General features: G+C 40.0%; 1 protein-coding gene across 1 annotated transcript in view; it reads right to left on the reverse strand.

Annotated features, from left to right (window-relative positions):
- The window catches only part of LOC105295323 (paralemmin-2), a 318,042-nt gene that overhangs the window by 115,052 nt on the left and 178,138 nt on the right, over positions 1 to 24,852 (reverse strand). The window contains exon 8 of the mRNA XM_011364934.2: positions 6,145 to 6,230. Coding sequence (XP_011363236.2) covers positions 6,145 to 6,230 — 86 coding nt within the window. The remainder of the gene's footprint in view (positions 1 to 6,144; positions 6,231 to 24,852) is intronic.

The following is a 24,852-nucleotide window of genomic DNA, read 5'->3' on the forward strand; positions in this document are numbered from 1 at the left end:
TTCAAGGATTTAAAAAATCTACAATAAAATATTTCCTTTGGCAAGGAAGCAAATTTAGAGCCATCTTTATGTATGTATACAATGTAGAAAGGACTCCTGGTTCCAAATGTGCCTCTTTGTCCAAAGCCATGCACAAAACAATTCTCAATGTCGTCATTATCAAATACAAAGGACAACTGGCTCAGTGCTGCTGGCAACAAAAGGCCCTCAGCAGAATGGCTTTTTAAAAGCCACATCCAAAGAAAGCTGTAACCTGTGGCCTCAATTCACCACAGGAAGAGTCTAAATGCTTTTCCCTTTTGTAATGGAGAACATCTGTCCTTCCAGGAGAACAATCTTTCTCCCAGCAGCAAGTTTTACACATATAGAGACGTGACATCTTTTTTTAACGTGGCTTTCCCATGTCCTTGATTAGGAAATGTGTCTCTTTCAAATGTTTTCCAGCCAGAATCTCCAACTTGCCTAATGGTACTTATCTTCTTTCTTGTCTAAGCACAAGTGAGAAATATTGTCTATGTCATTAAGTTAATTTCACGAGGAGGCCATTAGACTGAGGTGGCTCTAATGCCATGGTGGCCTACATAAACAAACCAAAACTGAAGCCCGTGAATGCCTCCAGGGTACAAAATCAAAGTGCCAAAGACAACCAATCACAAATGGCCAATGAGGCTTTAAGCTACAGCCAATCAACCAAAGCTTTTCTTCGCTTCTGCTTTTTCTCCGCAAAAGTCTCTCCCCACCACTACGCTGCCTCTTAATGGCAAGGACTTTAAGAAAAGCCAAAGCAAGGAGGTGATGGTGAAAATACTCGGGGATGGTGAAAAACTCGAGGGGGTGGATAGGAGTGGGCCTCTGCTTCCCATGGAAGAGGAAGCAAGCTACTGCTGAAATACAGGAAACCGGCACATGAAATTTCCAAACTGGCTCTGAATTGCCAAGGGCAGAAAGTCTGAAAGGATCTTTGAGAGCCATTTGAGACATTTCATTTCCAGTCTATATGCTGACATCAAAACCGGACCTCTGCAGAAGATGTGTCTCCATGGCCTTCACGGCGTACGGAATTACTCGTGCCCGTGTCCCTATAAATGAAACACCCTTTCGTGGTAGATGGAAAAAAAACATCTAACCTAGAATGTAAAGAATTTTTGAAAATAAAAAAAGTTTTTATGCCTTGGAGAAAAAAAAATATCTCTCTTCCACGCTCCTGTCCACTGAGCTCCCCTTACCACTTCTGGTGTGGGGCTGTCCAGTTTAAATGGATTTTGGTCAAATAAACTTAAAAATTTTTAATATACCTCAGTTTATCTTTTAACAATGTAAATACGTACAAAGCTTCTTTCTGAGAAAAATTCTGGTGTAGTAGAATTTTCTATGCTCCTTTTTGAAAATAGTTTTTTGTCCTTATATAAAACAAATGGACAAGGTATAAAGATAACATTTGGGATTTAGTTAGTGCATTTGATTAAAATGGCAGCCCCAAATCTGAAACTACTATAAAATAATATTAAATGTCAACTATAATTGATAAAGATAATAACGAAATAAGAATTAAGATAAAAAATAAAATAAAATAGCAGCCAAATCACATAATTTCTACCCGAGATGTTTCTTTAATAAATAGTGATGTAGTTTTAACATGGACTGATGTAGTTTTGAATAGTCACCAAATAAACACAACTTAAGAAAACAATGCAGAGCCAAACAGGTGCAAGGCGTGGCTCCCAGCAAGACACCTAGCTGAACAAAGCCAGGATACTTCTGGGATGCTGGCCCTGGGCAGGTCACTCCCCAGGAAAAAGGAAGTTCCTTGACCAGCAAATCCTTTAAAATTCTAGCATCTAGCAGCTGCCTAGTAACTTTATTTCGGAACATTATTCTTAAATGTATGTAAAGTGCCTTTCTAACTTGCCTTGTCCAGGGGATATTAAAATGCTAGGTCGAAGCTTAGCCATCTTATTGGCTTTTGACTTAACAGGATGTATTGAAAATCCCTTTGAGAGGACAACTGAAGATTATTACATATAATATCTAACACTGTAGTGGTTGTCCTGAGCTGGAGGGAGGCATGAATGGGTAATTCGTGTTTCATGGGGAGGAAGAGAGAATAAGGAATTAGTATTTAATGGGTACAGAGTTTCAGTTTGGGATGATGAAAAAGTTCTGGAAATGGATGGTGGTGATGGTTGCAGAACAATATGAATGACATTATGAACTTAAAATGATTAAAAGGGTAAATTTTATGTATATTGTTCCCAATTAAAAAAATATAACATTGCTAGGCTAATAAAAAGGAGTGAATTAAAAAAAAAAAAGTGAGCTCTGAGGAGGAAATAACCAGACAGAAAAAAGAAAGAAAAAAAAAAAAAAGAAATGGACCTCATGGTAACCACAAACCAAAAATCTACAAAAGATAAAAAATAAAATAAAATAAAATAAGGAGAAAGAAACCCAAATGTGACACTGAAAGTCGTGGGGTTTTAAAAAGCACAGCTCCTGTAGGAGTCTGGTCTATTTTTTAAGAGCAATGGGAAGGCCGGCAAGGCTTTGAGTAGCGCGATGCTCTCAGATTGGCCTTTTAAAAAAATCTCTCTGGCTACAAGTAGGCCGAGTGGAGAAGGCAAGAATGGGTAGAGGGAGACACAGAGGAAGACAGGATAGAAATTAAGTTACAGTTAGAGTAAGGAAATCTGGAATGCCAGGGAGAGGCATCTGGGCCTTCATCAATGTTCAAAGGGAATATAATCAAAGGGTTTTGAACAGGTAAGTTTCCAAGTCCTTTCTCAGACCAGTTGGATGACTAGAGAGCTGGGAGCAGTGGTAGGGCTCATGCAGCCACACCAGATACTGCTTTAATGTACGATAAGACATTTTCCCAAACTGACCATTAAAGTCACCTGTACCTCCTATGAAAATGCTAATTTTCAAACCCAAATCTTCTGAATCTGAATTTTGAGAGGAGCCTAGAAAGCTGTGTTTTTGCTGTTTTTGACACTGCTGCAGGTGATTCTCATGGTAAGGCATGTTTTAGAAAGTACCAAATCGTACCTTTTTTAAAAATCAAAGTTTAGACAAGCAGCAAAACAGAATAAGACATAATATAGAAGCTATCCTGAAACATGATTCTCCTTTTCTTTTACTGAATGACAATACAGGCGGAAATAGATTAGTGGTTCTCTTAAAACAAAAATGGGTGAAAACAACTTTTAAAGGATGAACATGGTATAATAGGTATAATAGGAAAATAGTAATGGATGTGTATAATATTGGTTTATCTGTCTCTATGTATCTGTCTCTGTGACACTGGCACTCACAAAGAGTAGGCATCATTCTTGGAAGGTCTGAGTATGTTAGTTTCTTAGGTCATCCAAATCAAATTACCACATTTGTTTTAAATGACAGAAATTTATTCTGTCACAATTTTGGAGGCCAGATATCCAAAATCATGATATTGGCAGGGCCATGCTCCCTTTAAACACTAGGGGAGAATCCTTCCTTGCTTTTTTCAGCTTCTGGTGTATTCTTTGGCTTGCACCTGCATATAACTCCAATCTCTGCTTCCGTATCTTTACATAGCCTTCTTCTGCATGTGTGTTTCCTCTTCTGCTTCTTATGAGAACATGTATCATTGGACTTAGGTCCTACTTAGTTAATCCCGGATGATCTCATCTTGAGATTCTTAATGTAATTATATCTGCAAACTCTTTTTCCAAACAAAGGGTTTAGGACTTGGACATATTGTTTTGGTGGGTGGAGGAAGGGGTTCACAATTCAACCTATTAAATTGAGTGATTTAAAATTGTTGAGCTGGCCCATACGATGCTCTCACCTATGTCATTGTATTTAGGTTTTTTTTTTTTTTTAACATAGATGCTCTTCATAGATGCTCCTCAGAATGACAGATGTTTATGAATTAATTCACTCATCCGAGTCATATATATTTTAAGAAGCACAGTTTTGTCATTTCAAAATAAGACATGGTATTAAAAGGCAACACATAGTAGACAAAATCACAATCAGACAATTATGACATTGCAAAAAATTCTGTACCTTTTTCTGAAAGAAAAATTTTAAGCATGAAGGTAGATATGTATATCACAAGAAGAAGAAACCAAACTGTTTTAGTGATTTCTGCTGATATTCTCCTTGGTAAGTGTCAATGAATCGTGTGGTATTATAATAAATGTTTTTTTTTTTTTTTTCCCATGGCAAAAGGCAGGAATGGCGGTTATTGCAAGGATATGTGAAGTAGCTATTAGAAACAGAAATAGCTGTAGATACATAAATATATGATGAGGAATCTGTAGTTAATTACTGAACATCAGGTGCTTATAAATACAGTGAAAAATAGTACTTTACGATGGATAGAAGGACAGGACAGACACATAAAGCAGTGTGGAGTAGGAAACTGCACGATACCAAAGGAAAAAAATTGGTGAGTGCTGATTTATTGGGAAACCTAAAGGAGAATATCTAAACAGAGGTATTTCTCTAAGGCATAGCCACCTAGAGGTTTTGCATATTCTTTAGTGAGAAGAGACTGGCAATAAGGGGAACTTAATAATGTCTGTACAAATCTGTTGAGGTATTTAAATATATTTCTATTTTGCCAAACTTGTTAAAGTATATGGTGTTCATTCTTCATAGTAGGTTCAGTTCTTGTGAACTATAATTCTCTGTTCTTATAAAAAAAATTCCCTTAGTATTCATCAAAAGAGAAGAGAATGAGGGAGAATGAGAATGACATCTAAACTGGATAGATCCAAATATAAATTCAGCCAATATCCTTGTACCAAGAATAAGTAGACCGATCCAGTAGCAACCTTATAAAGTGGGACTTGGTTAGGACTTGCTTCTATCAGAATATTCCATTTGCTTTTATAAAACAAATTGTAGTTTTTCTGATCATTTAATGTCTGCACTACATCTACAGCTATACTAGCAATACATCTCAGAAACTAATTCTTAAAACAATGTCAGATTCCAAAACGACACATCTAAATCCAAGTTTTACTATTGGCGTAATCCGTCTCTATCCATAGACTTCTGAAACTTCTCAGTCTTTGCAGTAATGGCCAGTAAAACACTAACACATCATTGCAATTTATATTATTGTCTTGCAAATTCTGCTAAGCATAATTACAAGCATACGAACTTTCAGCACTGGATACTTATTTAGATTAATTGACTTTTTTGACCAATCAGGCTGCTACTTATCTTGCATTTAATTTCACTCTGGTATTTTTGTTTGCTTCCTCTAACATTTTTAACATAGATAACATAAGTTCAGACTTCAGATTACAAAGGAAAGCTTGAATAAATTCATACTGTATATTCTTTAGTACATTCTCTACTAGTAAATCCAGGAGCGAAATATCTCAATATAAAAAGAAACAGTACTTTTTGTTTTTCAAAGAAAAACTCATAAGTGACATATATTTAAATTTTAATCATTCAAGAAAAATGTTAGAAAGCCCTCCCACACTCAGCCTTTGTTTTCCAAAACATAAACAGAATTCCAAGAGAGAAGGACTGCTCTTTTGTGTCTAATCCAGCAATAGAGGGGAAGTGGTTGAATCCGATAAATTTTGCTATGGATTCCTTAATCTAGGCAATGATTACAAATTCATGCATTTAATTCGAACAGTGATAATTAGGTTGATTTCCCGATGACTCATTTTGTAAACCTTTGGCTATTAGCGTTCCAGCTGGAGTGGGCCATGTGCTGCCTTCCTACTGACATCAGTGGAAATCTTGAGTCAAGATCAAAGCTACTTTATGCCTCTCTGACCTTTCTTCACAATGCGCAGTGGGGCTTGGTTTCTCAGCTCAGAATTTTCAGATTTGCTTCAGTGTGCCCATGGGGTTACCACTTGCAGACAACCTACTTGCAGATACTCACTGGAGACCCCATGACAGGCTCACTGGAAATCACATGTTGGATTCTAGCTTTCAGGTGGTGGTTTCCTAATCCAGATCCCAAATTTCAGGAATTCTCAGGTCTGGTTCACTCGCTGATGCTTCAGTGAATAGAGAGCTGGAGGCAGGGTGGAAGGCACTGCTTATGTTGCCCCTAGAAGTCTGCCATAGGCTCCCTTTCCTCTAGAGATGCACTTTGAGAATCAAACTAGAGAAAGGACCACTTACCTTAACAGTCATGTCTGCACCGGATGTTTCTGTGGCATCAGAGGCTTCCTCATCTCCCTTTAGCAGCACACTCTCCCATCCGATTCCTGAAAAATAACAGAACAGTGCCATTTGAGCCAAGTACATTCAGTTGGCATGGATAGACACACCTAACTGTCATTTTGCACATTCCGATTCTATGTAACTTGTAAAGGACACCGATGATCATCCACAGTGCCTTACCTGCCTGGCAGCTAACCACTGGGAAAGCTTCCTCTTCCTTTCAGAAGTGTGGGCAGTCAGCATCTCCTTTGTTTTTACCTAACCTCTGACTTCTGAGTCCCCTGTATCTTACAGACAGTTCTATTTTTAGCCCAGAGTAAAGAAGAGAACTTCAGAATCCACGCCTCATATTGAGGTCTTATTGGCTTACAGTGAATCCCAGAACACTGAAACATACACATCTGAATCTAATTCAATACCCAATAGTGACAACACCAGATTATTAAATTCCACATACCTACTGGAAATAGCTGAGTGCTCACACTCTTAAAATCTAGATATGCTTTCTCTCCAAGTCTTGATAAATCTTAGTGTTCCTTTTTTTCTTAAACTGTCAGACTATCTCCAAGAGTGAATATCTGGCAAGATACAAGATTTTACTCTCTCTAACCTCCAAAAAGAGTTCAAGGGCTGGTGTTCTGAAATACCTAAGAACGTAATACATAATGTAAAACTACATTAATTCAGATGTAATGATGTATGTAAATAGAGGTGGAACGCCCTATGTTAACGGAAAGTTTGAAGTCATGACAAGTATATTTTCAAAAACAGATTTCTTGCAAGAAAAATCATCCCTTAAAAGTTAAAAAAGTGATACTTGAGAGTTTGTCAGGGGCTACATTAACAACAGATACAAATTTTATAATTGGTATTATAACTGCCCACTCGGAAACGAGTGCTCATAACCTCAAGTATTAATAAGATAGGTTAAGATATCTGTAATATTTGTTTACATTACTGATGTTCTCAATAATTTTCCCTAAAGATGACACAAGGGCAATATTCATCCCAGACCAGTGTAAATAACCCAAATTCCAAAATTTCAACTATTTAGCATTAAGTTAAATCAGGATTGGCAAATCTTTTCTGTGCCACTACAATAATAAATATTTTAGGCTTTGCAGTTATGTCATTTCTGTTTATTAGTTTCAAATATACAGTACGTTGGTTAGATATTTATATAGTTTACAAAACAATCTCCCCTAATTGCTTTTTCTCACCTCTGGCTCTCCACCTAGCCATTACATTAATGCTCACTGCATTCCCTATGTCCTCTGTTGCACCTTCTTAAGCTGCCACTGTAGGCAGAACGCAGCCACAGATAACACAGACAAATGTGCAAGGCTGGGTTCCAATAAAACTTTATTTACAAAAACAGGCATTGGGCCAGATTTAACCCACATGATGTACTTTACCAGCCTCTGTGCTAAATCAAGAAACAGAGATGTGGGCTGTCCCCACCTAGAGCTCCCCACTCACAGCCTCTGTATCTCACTCCTCTTTGACAAGGCAAAAATGTCCAGCCCTACAGAGATGGAGTGGTGTGTCCATTCAGTGTCTGATTGTTGTTTTCCAGAGGTACGCTGGAAAGGACCGTAACAAGTGCAGTATCTCTAAGACCGAGTTCCTGACTTTCAAGAATACAGAACTGGCTGCCTTTATCAAGAACCAGAAGGACCCCGGTGTCCTTGACTGCATGATGAAGAAATTGGACATCAACTCTGACGGGCAGCTAGCTTTCCAAGAATTTCTTAATCTTATTGGCAGCATGGCAGTAGCTTGCCATGACTCCTTTCCCCTTTCCCAGAAGTATATCTGAGGAGTCCTAGCTGGCTCTGGACCCATGCCTTTCCTTCCGGCCTCCCGATCACCATCATCTCCTCACAGATCACATGTGCCCTGAGCCCGGCGCACCCACCACCCCATGCAGGCCACTCTTGCTGGTAGTAATAAAATGTTATCGTTTTTTAAAACACACACACACACACACACACACACACACACACACACACACACACACATGCAGAAACCAGAGATGTGTACAGGAAAGAGTACAATGCTCCAGTGTTTTTATAAAGATCAATTACCAATAACAATTGTTTGCAATTACACGATACTTTAAATAAACTAATATAAAATTAATTAAGTTTTAAAACATTAGCATTCATTGCATTGCCTTCTTTGATATTCTGGATTCTCAAAAGCCTCATTTTACAAGATATATGCACAATGGATTACTCGAGATTCATGAGCTACACTTTGTTGCATGGTGCAAATATTTTTCTCACACTAGGCTGTAGAAATTGGGTCAGTTTGGTGATGTGTCCTACAATTTTCTCTCAAGAATTTGCTGCAAGGAAGTTGTCACCTTTGTCTAAAATTCATGTTCTGGGAGAAGAATCTTTGCTGCCACATGAATAAATTATTTCCCTGAGACACCTTGCATGTAATAGCCCCTCCGGATTGAAGCCACTGTTGCTGCCTGTCAGATCTGGCTGGCAGAGAGACACAGAATGCTGGGCATGGTGAACAGTTATATGATATTTAGTTTATGGAATAGTTTGAATTATTGTTTAGCAAATACTCATTTCCCTCCTCTCACTGCAGCAATTTTCTTCCCGGTCCCACTGATGTTTGCTTTGGCCATAATGTAATCCAAGTATTGAAACAGGCTTGTCTGGTGGTACTTGCCCTCTTGCACTTCTGCCATAGCATAAGAATATACCCCAGTTGGCCTGCAAGGGAATGAGAGTCATAGGGAGCAGACCTGCTCCCAGTCTGCACCTTGGAGCTAAGCCAAGTCTAGGTCAGCCAACTCCCAACCTAACTGCATATATGCATGACAGACAATAAAAGCTATTGAGTTTGGAGATGATTTGTCAAGGAGTATTATTGTAACAATAGCTAATAGATACAATCTATAACCAAAATTATAGATGAAAATCATTTTGGAAATAGTACTTTTATTGTTAGCTATGCAAATATAATTCTCTTTGTTGTATAAAAATTTCACTTACATGTATTGATTCCCATCTCTTTCCATATCTTATCCCACTTTGGGGAGAATCTTTTCTTTGCTACAATCATTTCTTTTGTAAGCAATACTATCTTTATTAAAAAGTTATATGGTTATAAGAAAGAGATATTACACGTAAATATATATATCCTCACAATGTTAGCGAGCAATCATGAAAATTTTAAATTAGATAGCTTGTCATTTCATGGCAAGAGTGATAGGAAATAGACATAATGTTTTAATTTTAAAACATTAATCCTAATAATAAGTTATGAGAACATAAAATGATTATTGTAAAAGTTAGAGGCAAAATTCCTTCCCGGGAGAAAATTGTATTTTGGAAAACAAAGCAACTTTATGGACCATCTGGGTATGAAAACGCGGGTCCCACATCATGGAAGGAAGACAGAGAAAGTTCTCGTCTTGAGAACCTGCAGACGCAAGATGATTGAACTTCTTTATAGGAGGATGCTTATACATATAAAAAAGCCACTTCCTTTTCCAAAATGGTGATTTTCATTCCACCAACATTTAAATGCACAGGACCACAAGTGGACAGGGGAACAGCTCAGAATGCAGGATGAGCGAGAACTAAAGCTTTATTGTTTCAAGCCACAGGATTGGGGGCCATTTATTACAGCAGCATAATCTAGTCCAGCCTCAGGAGAAGGAGCCTTTCCAGACTTGCCTGCCCCATTAACCTCCTGTTCTCATTGGAGAAATTTCTTTACATAAATCTGTTTTCTATCCTCTATATCAATTCTGCCATTTAAATCTTGTCTCTTCAACCAACTTATAATGATCCCTACTTTCTACTTCTTTGGGGCTACTCTCTGTTCCCATTGTGCCCGGTGCTCATTGAACAGGTTAGTTGCATCTCATGAAGGCTTTATGTTCTAATGACAAAGGCATGATCAAAACTGTCCTTGAAAATTCCTTAAGTCTCCCATACAGTACAATATAGCACCATACTTCAGAAAGCCCCACAGAGCCACTTTTTGTTCCAGCCTTGGAATAGATTGTTTCTTCTGCAAAGTATCAGACGATGCTGTTGGCATGTACTAAGGATCATGCCGTACAAAAAAATCATAAATAAATAAATAATAAATTAAAAAAAAAACACAAATCTTCAAACTCTAGAATTTCTCAAGGTTTGGAGCTACTCAGACTATGAGAGACGGCAGGAGCTGAGACTGAATGTGGGGACAGCAGATTACCACTTTCCTTGTCATCTTCACACTGGGGTGCATCGGATAGGGTGCTTTTGGTCACAGGTAATAGAATGTCTATTTAATGGAGGCTTAAACAAAAAGAGGATTGACTGGCTCATGTAACAAGAAGTTCCAAGGTCATGTAGCATCACAGTGGTTAATTCAATGACTTCATGGCCTCAGGGTCTCAGTTTGACCTTTCTGCAGCCCTCTCGTCTTTCCTCTGTGGTTCTAAGATGGACACGGCGATTCCATATGTCATGAAAACATCCAGGAGCAGGAAAAGAGAGAAGTAAATGAGCCTTCCACAAAAGCACCCTCCCCACATCCCCAAGGAGACCCACCCACCCCACACACAAAGTCTCACAGGTCAAAAACGAGGTAAAAGACTATTCCCAAACCAATCATGAGAAAAAGGAATGGAATTATCAAAACCAGTTTGGAACTAATTAATCAGGTTTTACCCCTGAATCAGGGAGGGTGTCAGCATTCTCTGAGCATACAGTTACCTGGAGCATGAATAAAGGAACCAAACAGGATCTTGGCCAGCAAGAAAGAAGAGGAGAGGTTGGTGGCCATCGAAGAAGAAACCAGTAGAATCTGTCACAAGAGGACGTGCACATAGATTGGAATGACAGGCAGAATCACTTATACTTCTTAAATTTCTATTTTCTTTTCTCTTTCTCTTACTACTTTAGCTAGAAATATATACTTGAATTCGTATATTGTTAAATACACAGGCGATGCCAGGATTCAACCTTACTTTCCAGTGCCAGCTCCTTGGTAATAACGTCTTAGCTCAACACCAGTGACATCACCTCCTCCCTCCACTGTGAATGCACAGCTCTGATCATTAGCCCTACTTACTGGGGCATTCATTAGGGCCTGAGCAGGGACAGCCCTTCAGTGTGTTTGCTCGTCAGAGTTGCCTTAGAGAGCCTTATCAACTAGTTTGTGAGCACCTGTGAGTAGGGGCTGGGCCTGATACCCAGTTAGTCTTACCCAAGTGTCTGCTAAACAAGACAGGTTGGAGGGATAGGAGCTTCGGAGTGGGGCCTGAGTAAAGGCAAAGAGAGCTCAAAGGAGAGAAGAGGAATCCTGAAGGAAAGGCTGTGGAGGGCGTTGGAAACAGTCCTGCCTCTGAGTGGATTTACTCTAGATGCCGAAGAGAACAGACAGACCGTGATTGATCCTGTCGTCCAGAGTCAGGTAAGGTCTGGTGCTCCTGGACACTTGTCAGCAAATCCCCAGACAGGAACTGCACGGAAGCATAGTCACCAGACACAAAACATTTGGATGATTAAGACACTGTGCACTTTGAAGACAGAACTGTCCACTTACCTGCCCACCCCTAGCACACAGTGGGGGTGTGTTGCATATTTCCCTAATTGAATTGGAGTTGGAAGGGGCATTGAGGCTGCCTAAGCTGCTTTCTTACCAGGATAGAAAGCTCTTAGTGTCACCTGATGGATACCTCCTCAGCCTGTACATGGCCTTTTCTTGGTCACGTACCTCATCACCTCACAAGATCATGCTGATTGGACAGCTGGAATGAACTGTCTTAAGAAGAGCTGAGCCACAAACAGATTGGGGAGAAAAGATCCCAGAGGATGACCCATGTAGCCTGGCTTATGGAGAGAACAGAAGACACAGCGCAGGGCCCTCAACTGCTACGGGTGTATCTTTTGTTTGCAGGATTTTGGAGGAGGCTTCTCAGATGTGTCCAACCTTTTTATCCATCTATTCTCTTCCTCATCGCATTTCTGCCTCAACCCTCATCGGCCCATTGACCTAGACATTGCCATAGAACTGTAAAAAAGTCTAGAGTCCAGCCTTTCATGTTTCAGTGAGAGAACCGAGGACCTGAGATGGGAAAGAAAGCTCCAAGTTCTCGTAGAAAGTACCTGGTAAGCTGGGACTGAAAGAGACTAGGTTGCTGGATTTCCTAGACGAGGGTTCTTCCTAGGATCCAAATGATATCGGCCCCATTTTACAGACAAAAGATAGACCCATTGTGAAATGATTTTGCTTGATCATCATGAAAAGAATGGAGTTAGGGCCTTGTTCCCACCAAGTCTGAGCTCTCTTCCTCATCCAAGTCTCTGCACAGAATGTTTCAGAATTGAGACTTGGCCAAATACTTCTCTTCCTTTCAATTGCCTTTGACTCTCTTTGGATTTCAAAAAAATCTCACTTTGTTCTTGGAGGAGTTCTCAGCAGGCTGGTCATTAAAACTTAGCGGAACTTTAGAACAATGATTTGCCTTTAAACACTTGGCTCTGGGAAACCCCACCCAAGGATAAGCTGATGGGGCTGCTTCCTCGGGATGGGAAGCCCCGCCCAGGGGCTTGGAGGAGTAGCGGATGTAACCCCACCCCAACCCGCCCCGCTCCAGGTGGTGGCTCATCTGTGTCCCTGAGCCACAGCATTCTCTTCCCTGGCACAGATGTAAGGGCAGGCCCCGGGTCCTACAGAAGCAGTGGTGACGGGGGCATTTCTCTCTCTCTTGGCTTCTCTCCCTGAGATGAGCTCACTGGGAAAGAGAAAGGCCCACCCTTGGATGACAAGTTGTTTTCCTCAAACTCACCCAGAGGTCATTAGACGCCTTCCCCCATGCCTCTTTGGGTGCCTCTGAGGAGTAGACATTCAGGTTGCTCAAAGATGCACAAAGAAAAACCTCAATGTCTTGCCAAGTGTGCCCCCATGTTCTCTCTACCCCATTGCTCTCCACCCGCAACATGGCCACAGTAATATCAGTAAGGAAGTATGTGGGTAAGGACTATGTCATCATGTGTATCGTCTCAATCAACCCTCACACAGTACAGGTACATGAGGCAGTACTTTACAGAGGAGAAATTTGAGGCTCAAAAGACTTAAAACTGAACTAGTAAGTGATGGAACCAATACTTAATCTAAGCACACTGACCTCAGAGGCTACTGGCTTAACCAGTACATCTTACAACCATTCAAAAGATTAGTATTTCTTCAGTTTTCAGAGATAAGGAAACAGAAAGCTTGAGGACACATTGAAAAAAAAAAGATGCGCAGAAGGAAAATTTTCTCCCCTGTGGTTCCCATTCAGGCTGGCTTCAGAGCTCAAAATGCACAGATTGTTAAAGATTTTATGGTGGGGGTTTGCACTAGAAAGATTTTTAGCCATGGCTGGCACTGAACCTAGTCCCGTGCGGTTCAGCAAACATTTATGAAGGGTTTATAGGGCCTCTCTGTGGCAACCAGGATGGGGGAAGTTCTCCTTTTATGCAGGAAGAAGTCTAAGGCAAGGTCCTTTAGGGTCCCAGAACAATCTAGCTCTGCAGAGGGGGACCTGAGTAGCAGAAGCTTTGAAAGATGGAAGAGGATTAATACTATGAAAGCACGTAGTGCCTCTGAGCTCCACCTTGAGTTTAGGCATCCCACAAAAGGAAAACCCAGGACAAACTGAGGGTGATCTGAGAAGCAGCCATGCGTGGGGAAGAGGTAGAAACTTACAGCACTCTGGGCTGGAAAATAGTTTGCTGCTTCCACCTGACTCTCTCCCTATAAGCATGGGTTAAGAAAGAGTAACGATGATGATGATGATGATGATGATGATGATGATAGCAGCTATCATTTTGTGAGTGCTTATTATGTGCTCTTTGTTGTGCTAGAGTTAAGACATTTTTTTTTTCATGAACAGTCAAAAATCACAAATGAAGTAAGCACTACTTTTATCCTTATTTTCAGCAAAGCAAAAACGAGGCTTAACGAGGTAAGTAATTTGCCCAAGAACACGTTAAAAGGAAGAGCAGATCTGAGATTTGGGTAAGGCTCTCCAACTCTCCAGTGCTCATGCTGCAATATGCTATTGCTAATCATCTCTGCTAACCAACGACCCCTTGATTAGAAGGGCAAGAAGGAACACCCCTCTTGAGATCAAGAAATATGTGCACATATGTACCTGCTTGCCACACGCATATGTTCTATGTAAGCACACACACATGCACACACAGACATTTATGTGCATGCCTCTATGCATACATACAGACCCACATGTGCACACGTGCATAAAACATGCATGTGTACACACGTGTGAGTATCTGGCCATGATGCTGCAACAGTTTTTCAGCTACCATTCGCTAGTCTTGGACCTCACTTTAAGGAGAAAAGACCTTTTCTCTGTCACAGCATCTAAGAGTGGATTGGGAAACTGGGTGTTTCATCTGCAGCTCTACTCTCAAAGGTGCATTTGAAGCATTCTTCCTTATGTGAAGGGGGAAGCAGACTCCAACAACATGAAAATAAGATCACAAAATAATTATGGCATAATGTTTAAAACAAGTGTTATGAGACCGCTGAGACCCAAACCAATTTTGAAAATGGTTTGTTTTGGCTGGCCTGAACCAGTCCTCAGAAATTAGAGCCTTTTTAGGCTGCTATATCACTTGCAGCAAACTCAAGGGACTGTTCACAGTTTCCCTATTCAGAGGTCGTAGCACTAACAGCTTAAAATCTGGTTTACTCTCAAATTAACCTGCAGATACTACCATTCGGTGGGGCTCCTCCCCACGTCCAATAAAGGATTCTGTTATATCCTCTACAACATCCTAATTATTAGCTTTGCCAGCCTGATTTTACTTGGCTGGAAAGAGATTTGATATTTATTCCTAAACAATGCAATATAAAATTAAATAAAAACCCAAGCCGCCATCTTGATCCAGTTTCCATGTAGAAGAGATGAGTCAATCTATTAACAATTAGAACAGCAGGTGAAGGCAGGGGCATGTTAAAGGTCCTTGGGCTCTTTGGAGGGTCAGCTACCTAGCTGGTATACTGCGACTTTCCCTCTCTTGGCTGTAAAAAGGGTGCCATTGCACTGAAGCACAGTGGAGAGCATGGCCTTTGGAGACATGAAGAAGCTGGTCCCTGCCATGCCTTTCTCACCTGATCTCTCCCTTCCAGCCCCTTCAATTGTGCCAGTTCTGGCCCTTTGAGTCAAGGTCCTCCCCCGCTCATATCTGTTTTCCATATCATCACCATCATTACTTCTCAGAAATGTAACCGTAGTCACATCACTCCCCACCTAGATCTCATTCCTTGCATTTCCTCTGTATGCCAGGCACTGTCCTTGGCCTGGGGATACCCAGATGGAAAGCCTTCAGAGAGCTGGCTGAATGGGAGGTGGTTTTCTTCCTGGACAATCTGATTTCCAGCACTGCTTCTTTCTTCACTGTACAGGGCCTTCCTTGGCGATGTGGTCAGGATGTTACATTTCCTCCCTGAGTTCCAGGCATCCTGCCAACAGAGCTCCCTCTCCTTCCCTTTTGGGAGGGGGGGCTGTGGTGGTGTCAGGCGACCTGTGGGAGCTCATCAAGTCATTCAGAAAACCCACTGAATCAAGTAGAAGTGTATAGGAAAGAATATTTTAAAAACAATACTCTGGAAAGTTCAGGAAGGTTCTTGGGGGCAATCGTTGGCTCAGAAGTTATAAATGGTGACCCTCTAGCTTGTAGACATGCTTTGTTTAGTCTGAAAGACATTGTTGTCATTTTAAATGACTTAGTTGCCAATATTTTGAAATTCACAAGAATTAACAGAAATATCCAAACATCTAGTTTCTCTTGAAAAAAAAAAATGAGATGATTTGGCAAAACTGGGCCTGGTATCCACGGCTCTATAATGAGGCAACTGCCATGAACTGAGTAACTACCTTTTTACATGAGATTTGTTGCTCTGATGGCCCTCAGTCTCCACCATACTCTAATATGTCACTGTGGGTTGACGTCACTCACTAATGTTAACTGTCTGGCCCCTGCTGGCATCTGAGTCTACAATCCCAATCTGCTTTGATTCCCTCAATGTCCACTATGAGGAGGCTCAGAAAAGTTGTGAACTCATCCCACTCGAGATCATTTTGAAGCAGATTAAATTTAAGCCATCAATTAAAAAAAAAAAAAATACTACCTTGCCAAAGCTGGTTACTAATTCATTACGGAGACTTAGAGTCACATGACTATTTACTTCTCCCCTCTGAGCTTTGGTTTTCTTTGCCTGTAAAATGAGGATAATAATAGAAAACTGAGGGTTTGGGTGTGGATTAAAGGAAATACATGTAACTCCTCAGCTCAGTGCCAGGAATATAGTAAATACTCAATAAAAGTTAGTTAATTGTTATTATCTTTATGCTGTGATGTCAAGTGGCCTCACTTGTACATAAATAACTTCTAGGGATATGTAGTCACATAAACTGTGGCTAAGGAAAGTGTTGCCATGAGGGATAGCAGATATGTAGATCTAAATAGAAGCTTCTAAAATCTTTATGTGGCCGGGATCATAATTAGCAGCTCTACTGGCTTGATCAGCTAACTTTATTTTTTCTACAAATAGTGGTGATGATTTGGTCCCTTCCTTACCCACCCACCCCATCATAGTCCTTAATTAGTCTTAAGTAGAAATTACTTTAGTCATGTAGAAATTTCTGTCTCCCAATTTATAGCAGATTTGGGGGCCTGCAGGTGGAGAGTCAGCCAGCCTGGTGTTATGGGCTCAATTGTGTGCTCCTCCAAATTCTTTATGTTAAAACTCTAACCCCTAGTCCCTCAGAATGTGACCGTATATGGAGTTAGGGCCTTTAAAGAGGAAATAAATTAAAATAAGGCCATTAGAGTGAGCCCTAATCCAATAAAACTGGTGTCCTTCTAAGGAGAGGGTATTTGGACACAGAGACACCAGAGGAGCATAGGCACAGCGGGAAGATCAGGTGAGGACATGTGAAGAAGATGGTTATCTGCAAATCAAGGAGAGGGGTCTCAGAAGAAAACAAATTGCCAACACATTGATCTTGGGCTTCTAGCCTCCAGAACTGTGAGAAAATAAATTTCTGTTGTTTAAACAGTCCTAAGAAATGAATCTACCGGGGTACATTGGGTTCAGGGCATAAAACAGGAGAGCCTCTGACTCACAGCTGATGGGTGTGGGGCACTGGACAATTCCCAGAAGCAGGTTTGTGGCAGGGTTTGGGATGAGAGCCTTCCTCCAGAGTCAGAGAGGGAAGAGGAGCAAGACCAGTGATACAGGATGGGAAACAGGAGGCAGCCAGGATGGATTCCAGAGACAGGGATGCTATGCTAACTGCTCTTAGCAGGCTATCTATGTGGGGGTTGATTTGTTTAAGGGGGCTGAGTCTGAGCTGCTATGGGGTTGAATGTGCTAAAGGCAGAGGATAAAAGATATTAATCAATTTTTATATTGTTTTTGTGACTTAGTGTTGTTTTCAATTCAAGAGTGCTTGTGTGATTGGAAACAAGCCGGATGTTTCTCAAGTTTAAAAACCCATTTGGGAGTTTGTCTTGACCCACTAAATAAGTCAGGAAACTAAAACACAAACACTGTTTGACAAGTTTTGGGGATGTATCCATAACTTTGCATCACAGTATTTATATCCCAAACTCTTGTTTCACTATCATATGCAAATTTATCTATTTCTTTCCTGGACACAGGTGCAAATTTTTAAAGTGCTCACAACTCAAAATGACACAGGATCACTGGTGATTTGATGTTTGATAAGGACAAAAATTACTAATGTGAGTTCCTCCCTTCAGCAGACAAAGGAATCTGGTCTTGGCTGATTCCATGTCTCTTCCTTTATAGCCCTTAAAGGAGAGATCAGTATTTGCCAGCTCAGTATCTAGGAATTTATAATTCATATTTGGGGAAATGAGTAAGAAGAGACAAGCTGGAAAGGCAAGAGGAAAGGGAGAGGGAAAACCAAAAGACAGATATTAAGCTGTCTAGATTAACAGATGGATATATGAATGGTTACATCTACCTATTTAATGGATAATATCTATTTATTTTATCTATCCATACATCCATCCATCCATCCACCCATCCATCCATCCATCCATCCATCCTACCATCCATCTATTCATCCACCTACAAACCTATCTGTATCTATCTATCATCTGTCTAAACTGCCTATCAATCTATCTGTTGAAGATACCAGTGGTTTGAGGGAAGGAATGAAGGAATCATAGTGGACAGTTCATCCCCTCCAACGTTGATTCCCATTTATTATGTTAATGACACCCCAATTTCTCTTTGGGGACATTATCTTCCATTTCTAGTCCATGTGATTCAGATAGAGCTCTCTACATTCTTCATCTTCCTTCCTCAGGAGGTGAGCAGAGTCCCAGTGATGAATTTAGGAAAAGCATGTGATGAATGTAGGTTGACAAAGTTGGCCCAATGAAAGCCAGTCATGGGCCTTTCTTTGTAATGCTGAAAAAGAGGAACTTTCCCTATGAGTTTGCTAAACTGCTAAGATTGAAGCCTGGGGGTGCTGGTGGCCACCATATATGGGAAAATCTTTTCCAAGAATGAAGCCAGCAGAGCAGAAGGCAAAGCTGAGAAATAGGGTCCAAGTCAAAGAACGACTCCTGGACTTCACCATTTTGAGGGAAAACAGAATCTCTTTTTACAAACTACTTTGAATTAGGATTCTGTCACGTGCAACCCACAGAGTACCAACTAAGACAGAGAGACCCCAAGAGAAGTAGCTACAGGGGACAGAAGAATGGATCTCCACTGATGTTCCTTAAGAATTAAAAGTAAAGATTGGAACACCTTTCAATGATTTTTGGAAGCTAGACTGTGTTTCTGTGCGTGTGACAATTCACCAAGACTGGACCAAGTATAGTGCCAGGATTTCGTAGAGTCCTTTATAATAGGACTCCCAGGATTAGGAAACGCCATGGTTTAAAGAGATACTAGAAGTCATCTAGTCCTGTTTTCTATTTAACGCTTAAATCTCTTTACATATCTTGAAAAACAACTCATTCTGATTCTATTTGCACACTTCCAGGGATAAGAAAGTTACTCCCATAGAAGCAGCTTATTATGGGTTGAGTTGTGTTCCCAGAAAAGATATGTTGAAGTCCTAACACCCAGCTCCTCATAATATGAGCTTACATATGAAACAGAGTCTTTGCAGTTATAACCAAATTGGGATGAGGTTATTAGAGTGGGCCCTAACCCAATATAAATGATGTTCTTACAAGAAGACAGACAAATGTATAAAGGAGGCCATGGAAAGAGAGATGCAAAAAGAAGGCCATGTGAAGAAAGAGGCAGGGATTAGAGTTATGCTGCCACAAACTAAGGAATGCTTGGGGGCTACCAGAAGCTGGAAGAGGCAGGAAGGATCTACCCCAAAAGACTTCAGAGAGAGCACAGCTCTGACAACACCTTGATTTTGGAATTCTAGCATCCCAAACCATGAGAGAATACATTTCAACCCAGAAAAAACCAAGGCTGTTTGAAGCCACCCAGTTTGTAGTACTCTGTTACAGCAGCCCTAGGAAACTAATACAGCCCATTCCATTTTTAGCAAATTTCACATCAGAATGTACTTCTTGATATTAAGCTAAAATTTAACTCTGTGCAACTATTGGCGGCAGCTCAGGCTTCTGAAGTCAAACACATGTCTACTTCTTCTACTATGAAGGAGCTTTCAGGTATTCCAGACTGTGATTATGTTCTTGCTGAGACATTTCTTCATTTGTGTTCCTAGGCCATTCACATCCTGGTACCTCTCTAAGCCTGGTTATGGAAGCTATTGTGACCACTAGAGCTGCAATATTTAAGGTGTCCTCAGTACCTTCTTCCCTTGAGATGTGAGTTAATGAGGCTTTGAGATGAACTACAACTCAGTATTAGAGGTGGCAATTGCTACCCATGAGAATCCTCCAAAATGACACCTTTTCATTTATAGTCTTAAAGAAATATGGTAATGATGAAAAACTGTTGGAGGAAGAAGCAAAATCGTGAGACACAGAGAGGAAGTTGTGAAAAGGCAGCATTTAAAAAATATCTAAGCTCTTTTTCCAGCCAGGGATGCAGGGATGCCAGCCCTCGGAGCCAGCCCTCACCCCTGCTACCACCATAGTCGAAACCAGGGGGAAGGAAGAATTGCCCTCGGGGAGCCCCTATCCCTGGGACTTAACTTAGGGGAAGTCCCCATTAACCAAAGATAAAGCCCAACATTAGCTGAAAACAAATTACTGAACACCAAGGGTAAATTTGGAAAATGAGAAGGAAGTCTGTCAACATAGTCTTCTTATTTTTTCTCTATGAGGAAAAATATTACCACAGAATTAGAGGATTCTGGGCACATGCTGATCTCTCAATTAACAAAAAGTCAAGGTGTTCGGACAAATGTGCTAATTTCTGGCAACGCCGTGTACTCTGATTCATGCTCCCATGCCCAAATAACTTGTAGCTTTGGTCTGATGCCGACTGGGAAAAGGAGAAGATGCCTTTGTCCTATTTAGCCAAATGCTCTTCACTTTTGCTTTGATGGAGAAAGTTAATTTTTTTAGCCATTAAAGGCAGCTCTCGCAGCTTGGATGAAGACTCTGAATGGCGGGCTCCAGACTCTACCGTGGGGCTCATCTTTAGATGGGGGTCACTTAGGGAAAGTGCTTCGACAGCGCCATATGGAAATACGTTGTGTGCACTGTGCCATCCATGTGTGCCGACAAGACCGAATGGCAGCCTGCCACATCTTCTTCAGGACTTCTTTTAGCCAAACCATAAGGAAACAATGAGTTAAGCAGTGGTAAACATTAGGAGTTTGTTTCCCCCTAAGTTCTTTTCATCCTAGTATAAGAAGAATTTTTTTTTTTTTTTTTTTGCAGTGGGCAGGGGACCATATTTTCCTCTTTCAATGGCTGCTTAGAGAAAGAGTTCTTAGGTGGCAGTTCAGCATTTAGAATAGGATGGGGCTCTTTGGAGACAGATTGAGGTATGACTTATGTTCCCATATGGCCAACTTACAACTTAGATAGAACAAGAAAGGATAATCTAGAATACACGTATGGAAGTGTAGCAGAAAACATCCTTCTTCTGTAAAATAGAACTCATCTGGTCCAGGTAAGCTGTTCTCCTCCACATGGCTTTGTGTTTCACTGAATCAATCACTGAAATCATATGCCCATTGTCAATGACTGGTGTAGAAAGAGCACTGGCCAATGACACATTGAAGGGACAATAAAATAAAAGCCGGATTGGAACCTTTGAGAAATATTTCCTTGCTCCTTAAAGGAGACATGAATGAAGGAACTTCCCTCGCATATTCCAGTGAACAGTGTCATATCGATGAGGGCTGGTGATATCTAGATTGTGGCAGCCATTTTGTGACCATGAGAGTTGCTGGTTGATGACACAGATGACCCGCTCACAATGGCAGAACAGAAACATGGAAGCAAGCTGGGCCCTTGAGAATGTTGCCATGTTGTGAAGTTAAACAACTCCAGAGCGGCCCCACTACAAGAGTTCTTATTATGGTCAGTTATATTGCTACCTTATTGTTTAAGCCAATTGAGATATAATTTTCTGTTACTTGTAGCAAAAGCACTCCAAGAAACTATAAGATTATTTGTATTCTTTGACATAATAATTTACTTTGGAGAAGATATATCAAAGTAATGACCGAAAGATTAAAAATTTTTATCCCAAGCTGAAAAATGAAGAGACATGTACATGAGAATCACATTTCGAAGAAGAAAAGTAGCATATAAAAGGGTCAGTACATCATCCGAACTTTGTAAATATTTACACAGCTTCTACCAAAGATCATAAAAGAATTCATCTTCATAGTGCTAGCTTGCCAAATGTCCATTAGACTCTGTTTCTATAAATCATTAGTCAAGTTGAAATCTTTATTTTAAAATTTATGAGAAAGGAAACAGTATCAGACCCCAAATATGAACTTTTGCACAAAATAAATGACAGAGAAATGTCTATTGAGAAGGAGTGGCATGTGTTTTCGGAAATGCTTCTATAACGAGTCATTCCGTGTCAGTGATTTGGAACTTTCTCCCTTGATGTAATTACCCATTGCAATAACCCAAATGTATAAAAGATATTTCCAAAAAAAAGTCAAACATGCAGACTTCAAAGGAGAGAAAGGATAAGATTGCAAAAAAGTGAGGAAAAAGACTAAGGGAAAACAGTGCAGGGGACCGTCAACATCTCTTACACAACGAATTTCCGAAAATATGTCATAAGCATAGCCTGAGGCTTGCTTTAATTGGCACAAACACAAGGGAAATAGAAAATCTAAGTCAGAAAGGCTGTCACACTGAGAAAACTGTCTGCAGCTGCCTGAATATCAGAGAAAAGGTCGAGCAGGGAAAAACTGGACATGAAGAAAATCTATCAAATTCACATCTGATGAAGGGTCTACAGGAATATTTTTGTAGAAGGCAGTTATAGCCCTTTATTTTTGGAATTCCTCTTTCAGGTCACCAATGAAAGTGAATTCTGTTATTCATGGTACTGACAGCTAAGTTAAGACAGATCATAAATTCAAGGCCAAGAAAATTACCTGTAATATTGAGGTTTGCTATGAACTACAGCAAAATAATTCAAGAAAACACATTTAATTACATTTAATTAATCAAATACACTTTCCCCCCTAAGCTTTCACACAGCTTTCTGTCATTCAGTTTCTCAAACATTGACTCAAGTAACACATGATATCAAGATTTTATTCAATATCAGCTTTTTAAAAAATTTGAACTACTGCTTAAGGTTAAATGTTTACAGATCTGGATTTGGGGGAGCGGGGTGCATCAAACTTCTTTTAATTTGGTGAAGTATTACCAGTTGAAACTAGTTCAATGAGGTGAAAGAGATGTCAGGTTAATTGAAAGGTGTGAAGTGGAATAGAAGAAAATTCAGGCAATTAGGCATATTCCATGTAGGGGAAAAGAGCCTAAACACATTTCGTCTTGTTAGAGATAACAAATGTTTCATGCAGGAATAGTCTACAAATGTGCCCTACTTTCTAAAAAAAAGTCCATATACTAAATATCTAAAGTTGTAAAGCACAAATTCTTTAATTCTAAAAGAAGCCACTATGCATTATCTTTAAGAGATCAATATCCTGTGGAAATAGACATTTGATTTGCGATAATTGCACACAGAATATTTTCAGAAATATACTTGTTACTTCAAGATCCACTTAAGAGACTTGAGATATACTTTACCACAGTAATTTGTTTTAGCCACTGCAATAGCGTTATTAAAAATAATGAAGGCAATGGAGAAATTAGCTCCAACAAATGATCAAGACTGAAAAGAAGGATGAAGTCATATGCACATATGTGAATTTTTAGTATTCCATCGGAATAATTTTTTTCTGAAGTGATTTATTCATCTTGATCTTAAAAAAAAGATTAATTATGATAGTTTATGCAATACATTCTTATCTCAATATTTGTTTACAGTATAACTGATCTCCTCAGTGCCACTGGGCACCCTGACTCAAAGAGTTTTAAACTGAAATGCCTTGTGGAGGACATTCATATCAAGAGATCCTGGCCTCAGACCAAACTGAGTCTCCAGGAAACAAGGAATGTCTCCTAGTCACGAGGCTCTGACCTCTTGCCCATTGGGCCATAGGGTTCTGATTGGTCTCTAAATGCATTGTAGGGCACAGCTGAGCCCATCAGAAGATCAGAGCCCACAGCATGCTAACAGTAAAATGGGCAGAGATGGAAGTTGGAATAAAGTACATCCACATAATGGAATACGTGGCTCTGAGTGCATAAATAAGTTCATATGCATTGACATGGAAAACTCCAGAATATGTCATTAAGTAAAAGAAAAAAAACCAAAAAAAACAGGAAAGAAGGTACAAAATACTGTATGTAGTATCATACCTTTTGTGTAAAAAAAGGAGGGAAATAAGAATATATTTTTGAATTTAATTATATTTGCATGCAGGACTACATTGATTAAAAAATCAACTAAAATCAATTACCTTTTCGGGGGGCTGAAGAACGAGGACATGCATTCAAACGAAGACTTCTCGATGTGTACAAATCGCATAGTGAAAAGCAATCCATTAAATAAGAAATAAACTCAGTAATGCTCTTCTCATATTGCAGTCTGTGATGATAAATCATTAAAATATCCTAAGCCTGCTTTTCCTAGTTTGTAAGCTATTGTAAATCCTTTTTTATATACAGGTCATCTTGAGGGCTTGTGAATTCAGCCTTCAGGAATCCATTTCCAGAATCAAAATAGCCATTCCCCACTCACTGGCCTAAGCCATTTTAGCAGCCACTCCCTTACACACCTATTCTAACAGACTTTTAGACTGAATTGACTCTTAATAGGCAATCACCTAAGCCGAAAGGACCTCACTGATACGCAGAAGCACAACTGTGAATATCTACCACTGAGCTCAAAAAACTAACCACACAGCCCTGGAAGCACATTCTAAGTTATATTCTAAATCATTTGGATCTTTTATGTTTTATTTATAGTTTACCATATTAGCTTTTATTTCCATAAGTCCCCCTAAATCATTTGTGGAATACCAGGGTAAGAAAATAAGGATAAAGGAGAGGAAAGGAGGAGAGAGAAGGAGGGAGGGAGAAAAAGGATAGAGAA

Source organism: Pteropus vampyrus, unplaced genomic scaffold (assembly GCF_000151845.1).
Source record: "Pteropus vampyrus isolate Shadow unplaced genomic scaffold, Pvam_2.0 Scaffold103, whole genome shotgun sequence".
Lineage (NCBI taxonomy): Eukaryota > Metazoa > Chordata > Mammalia > Chiroptera > Pteropodidae > Pteropus > Pteropus vampyrus.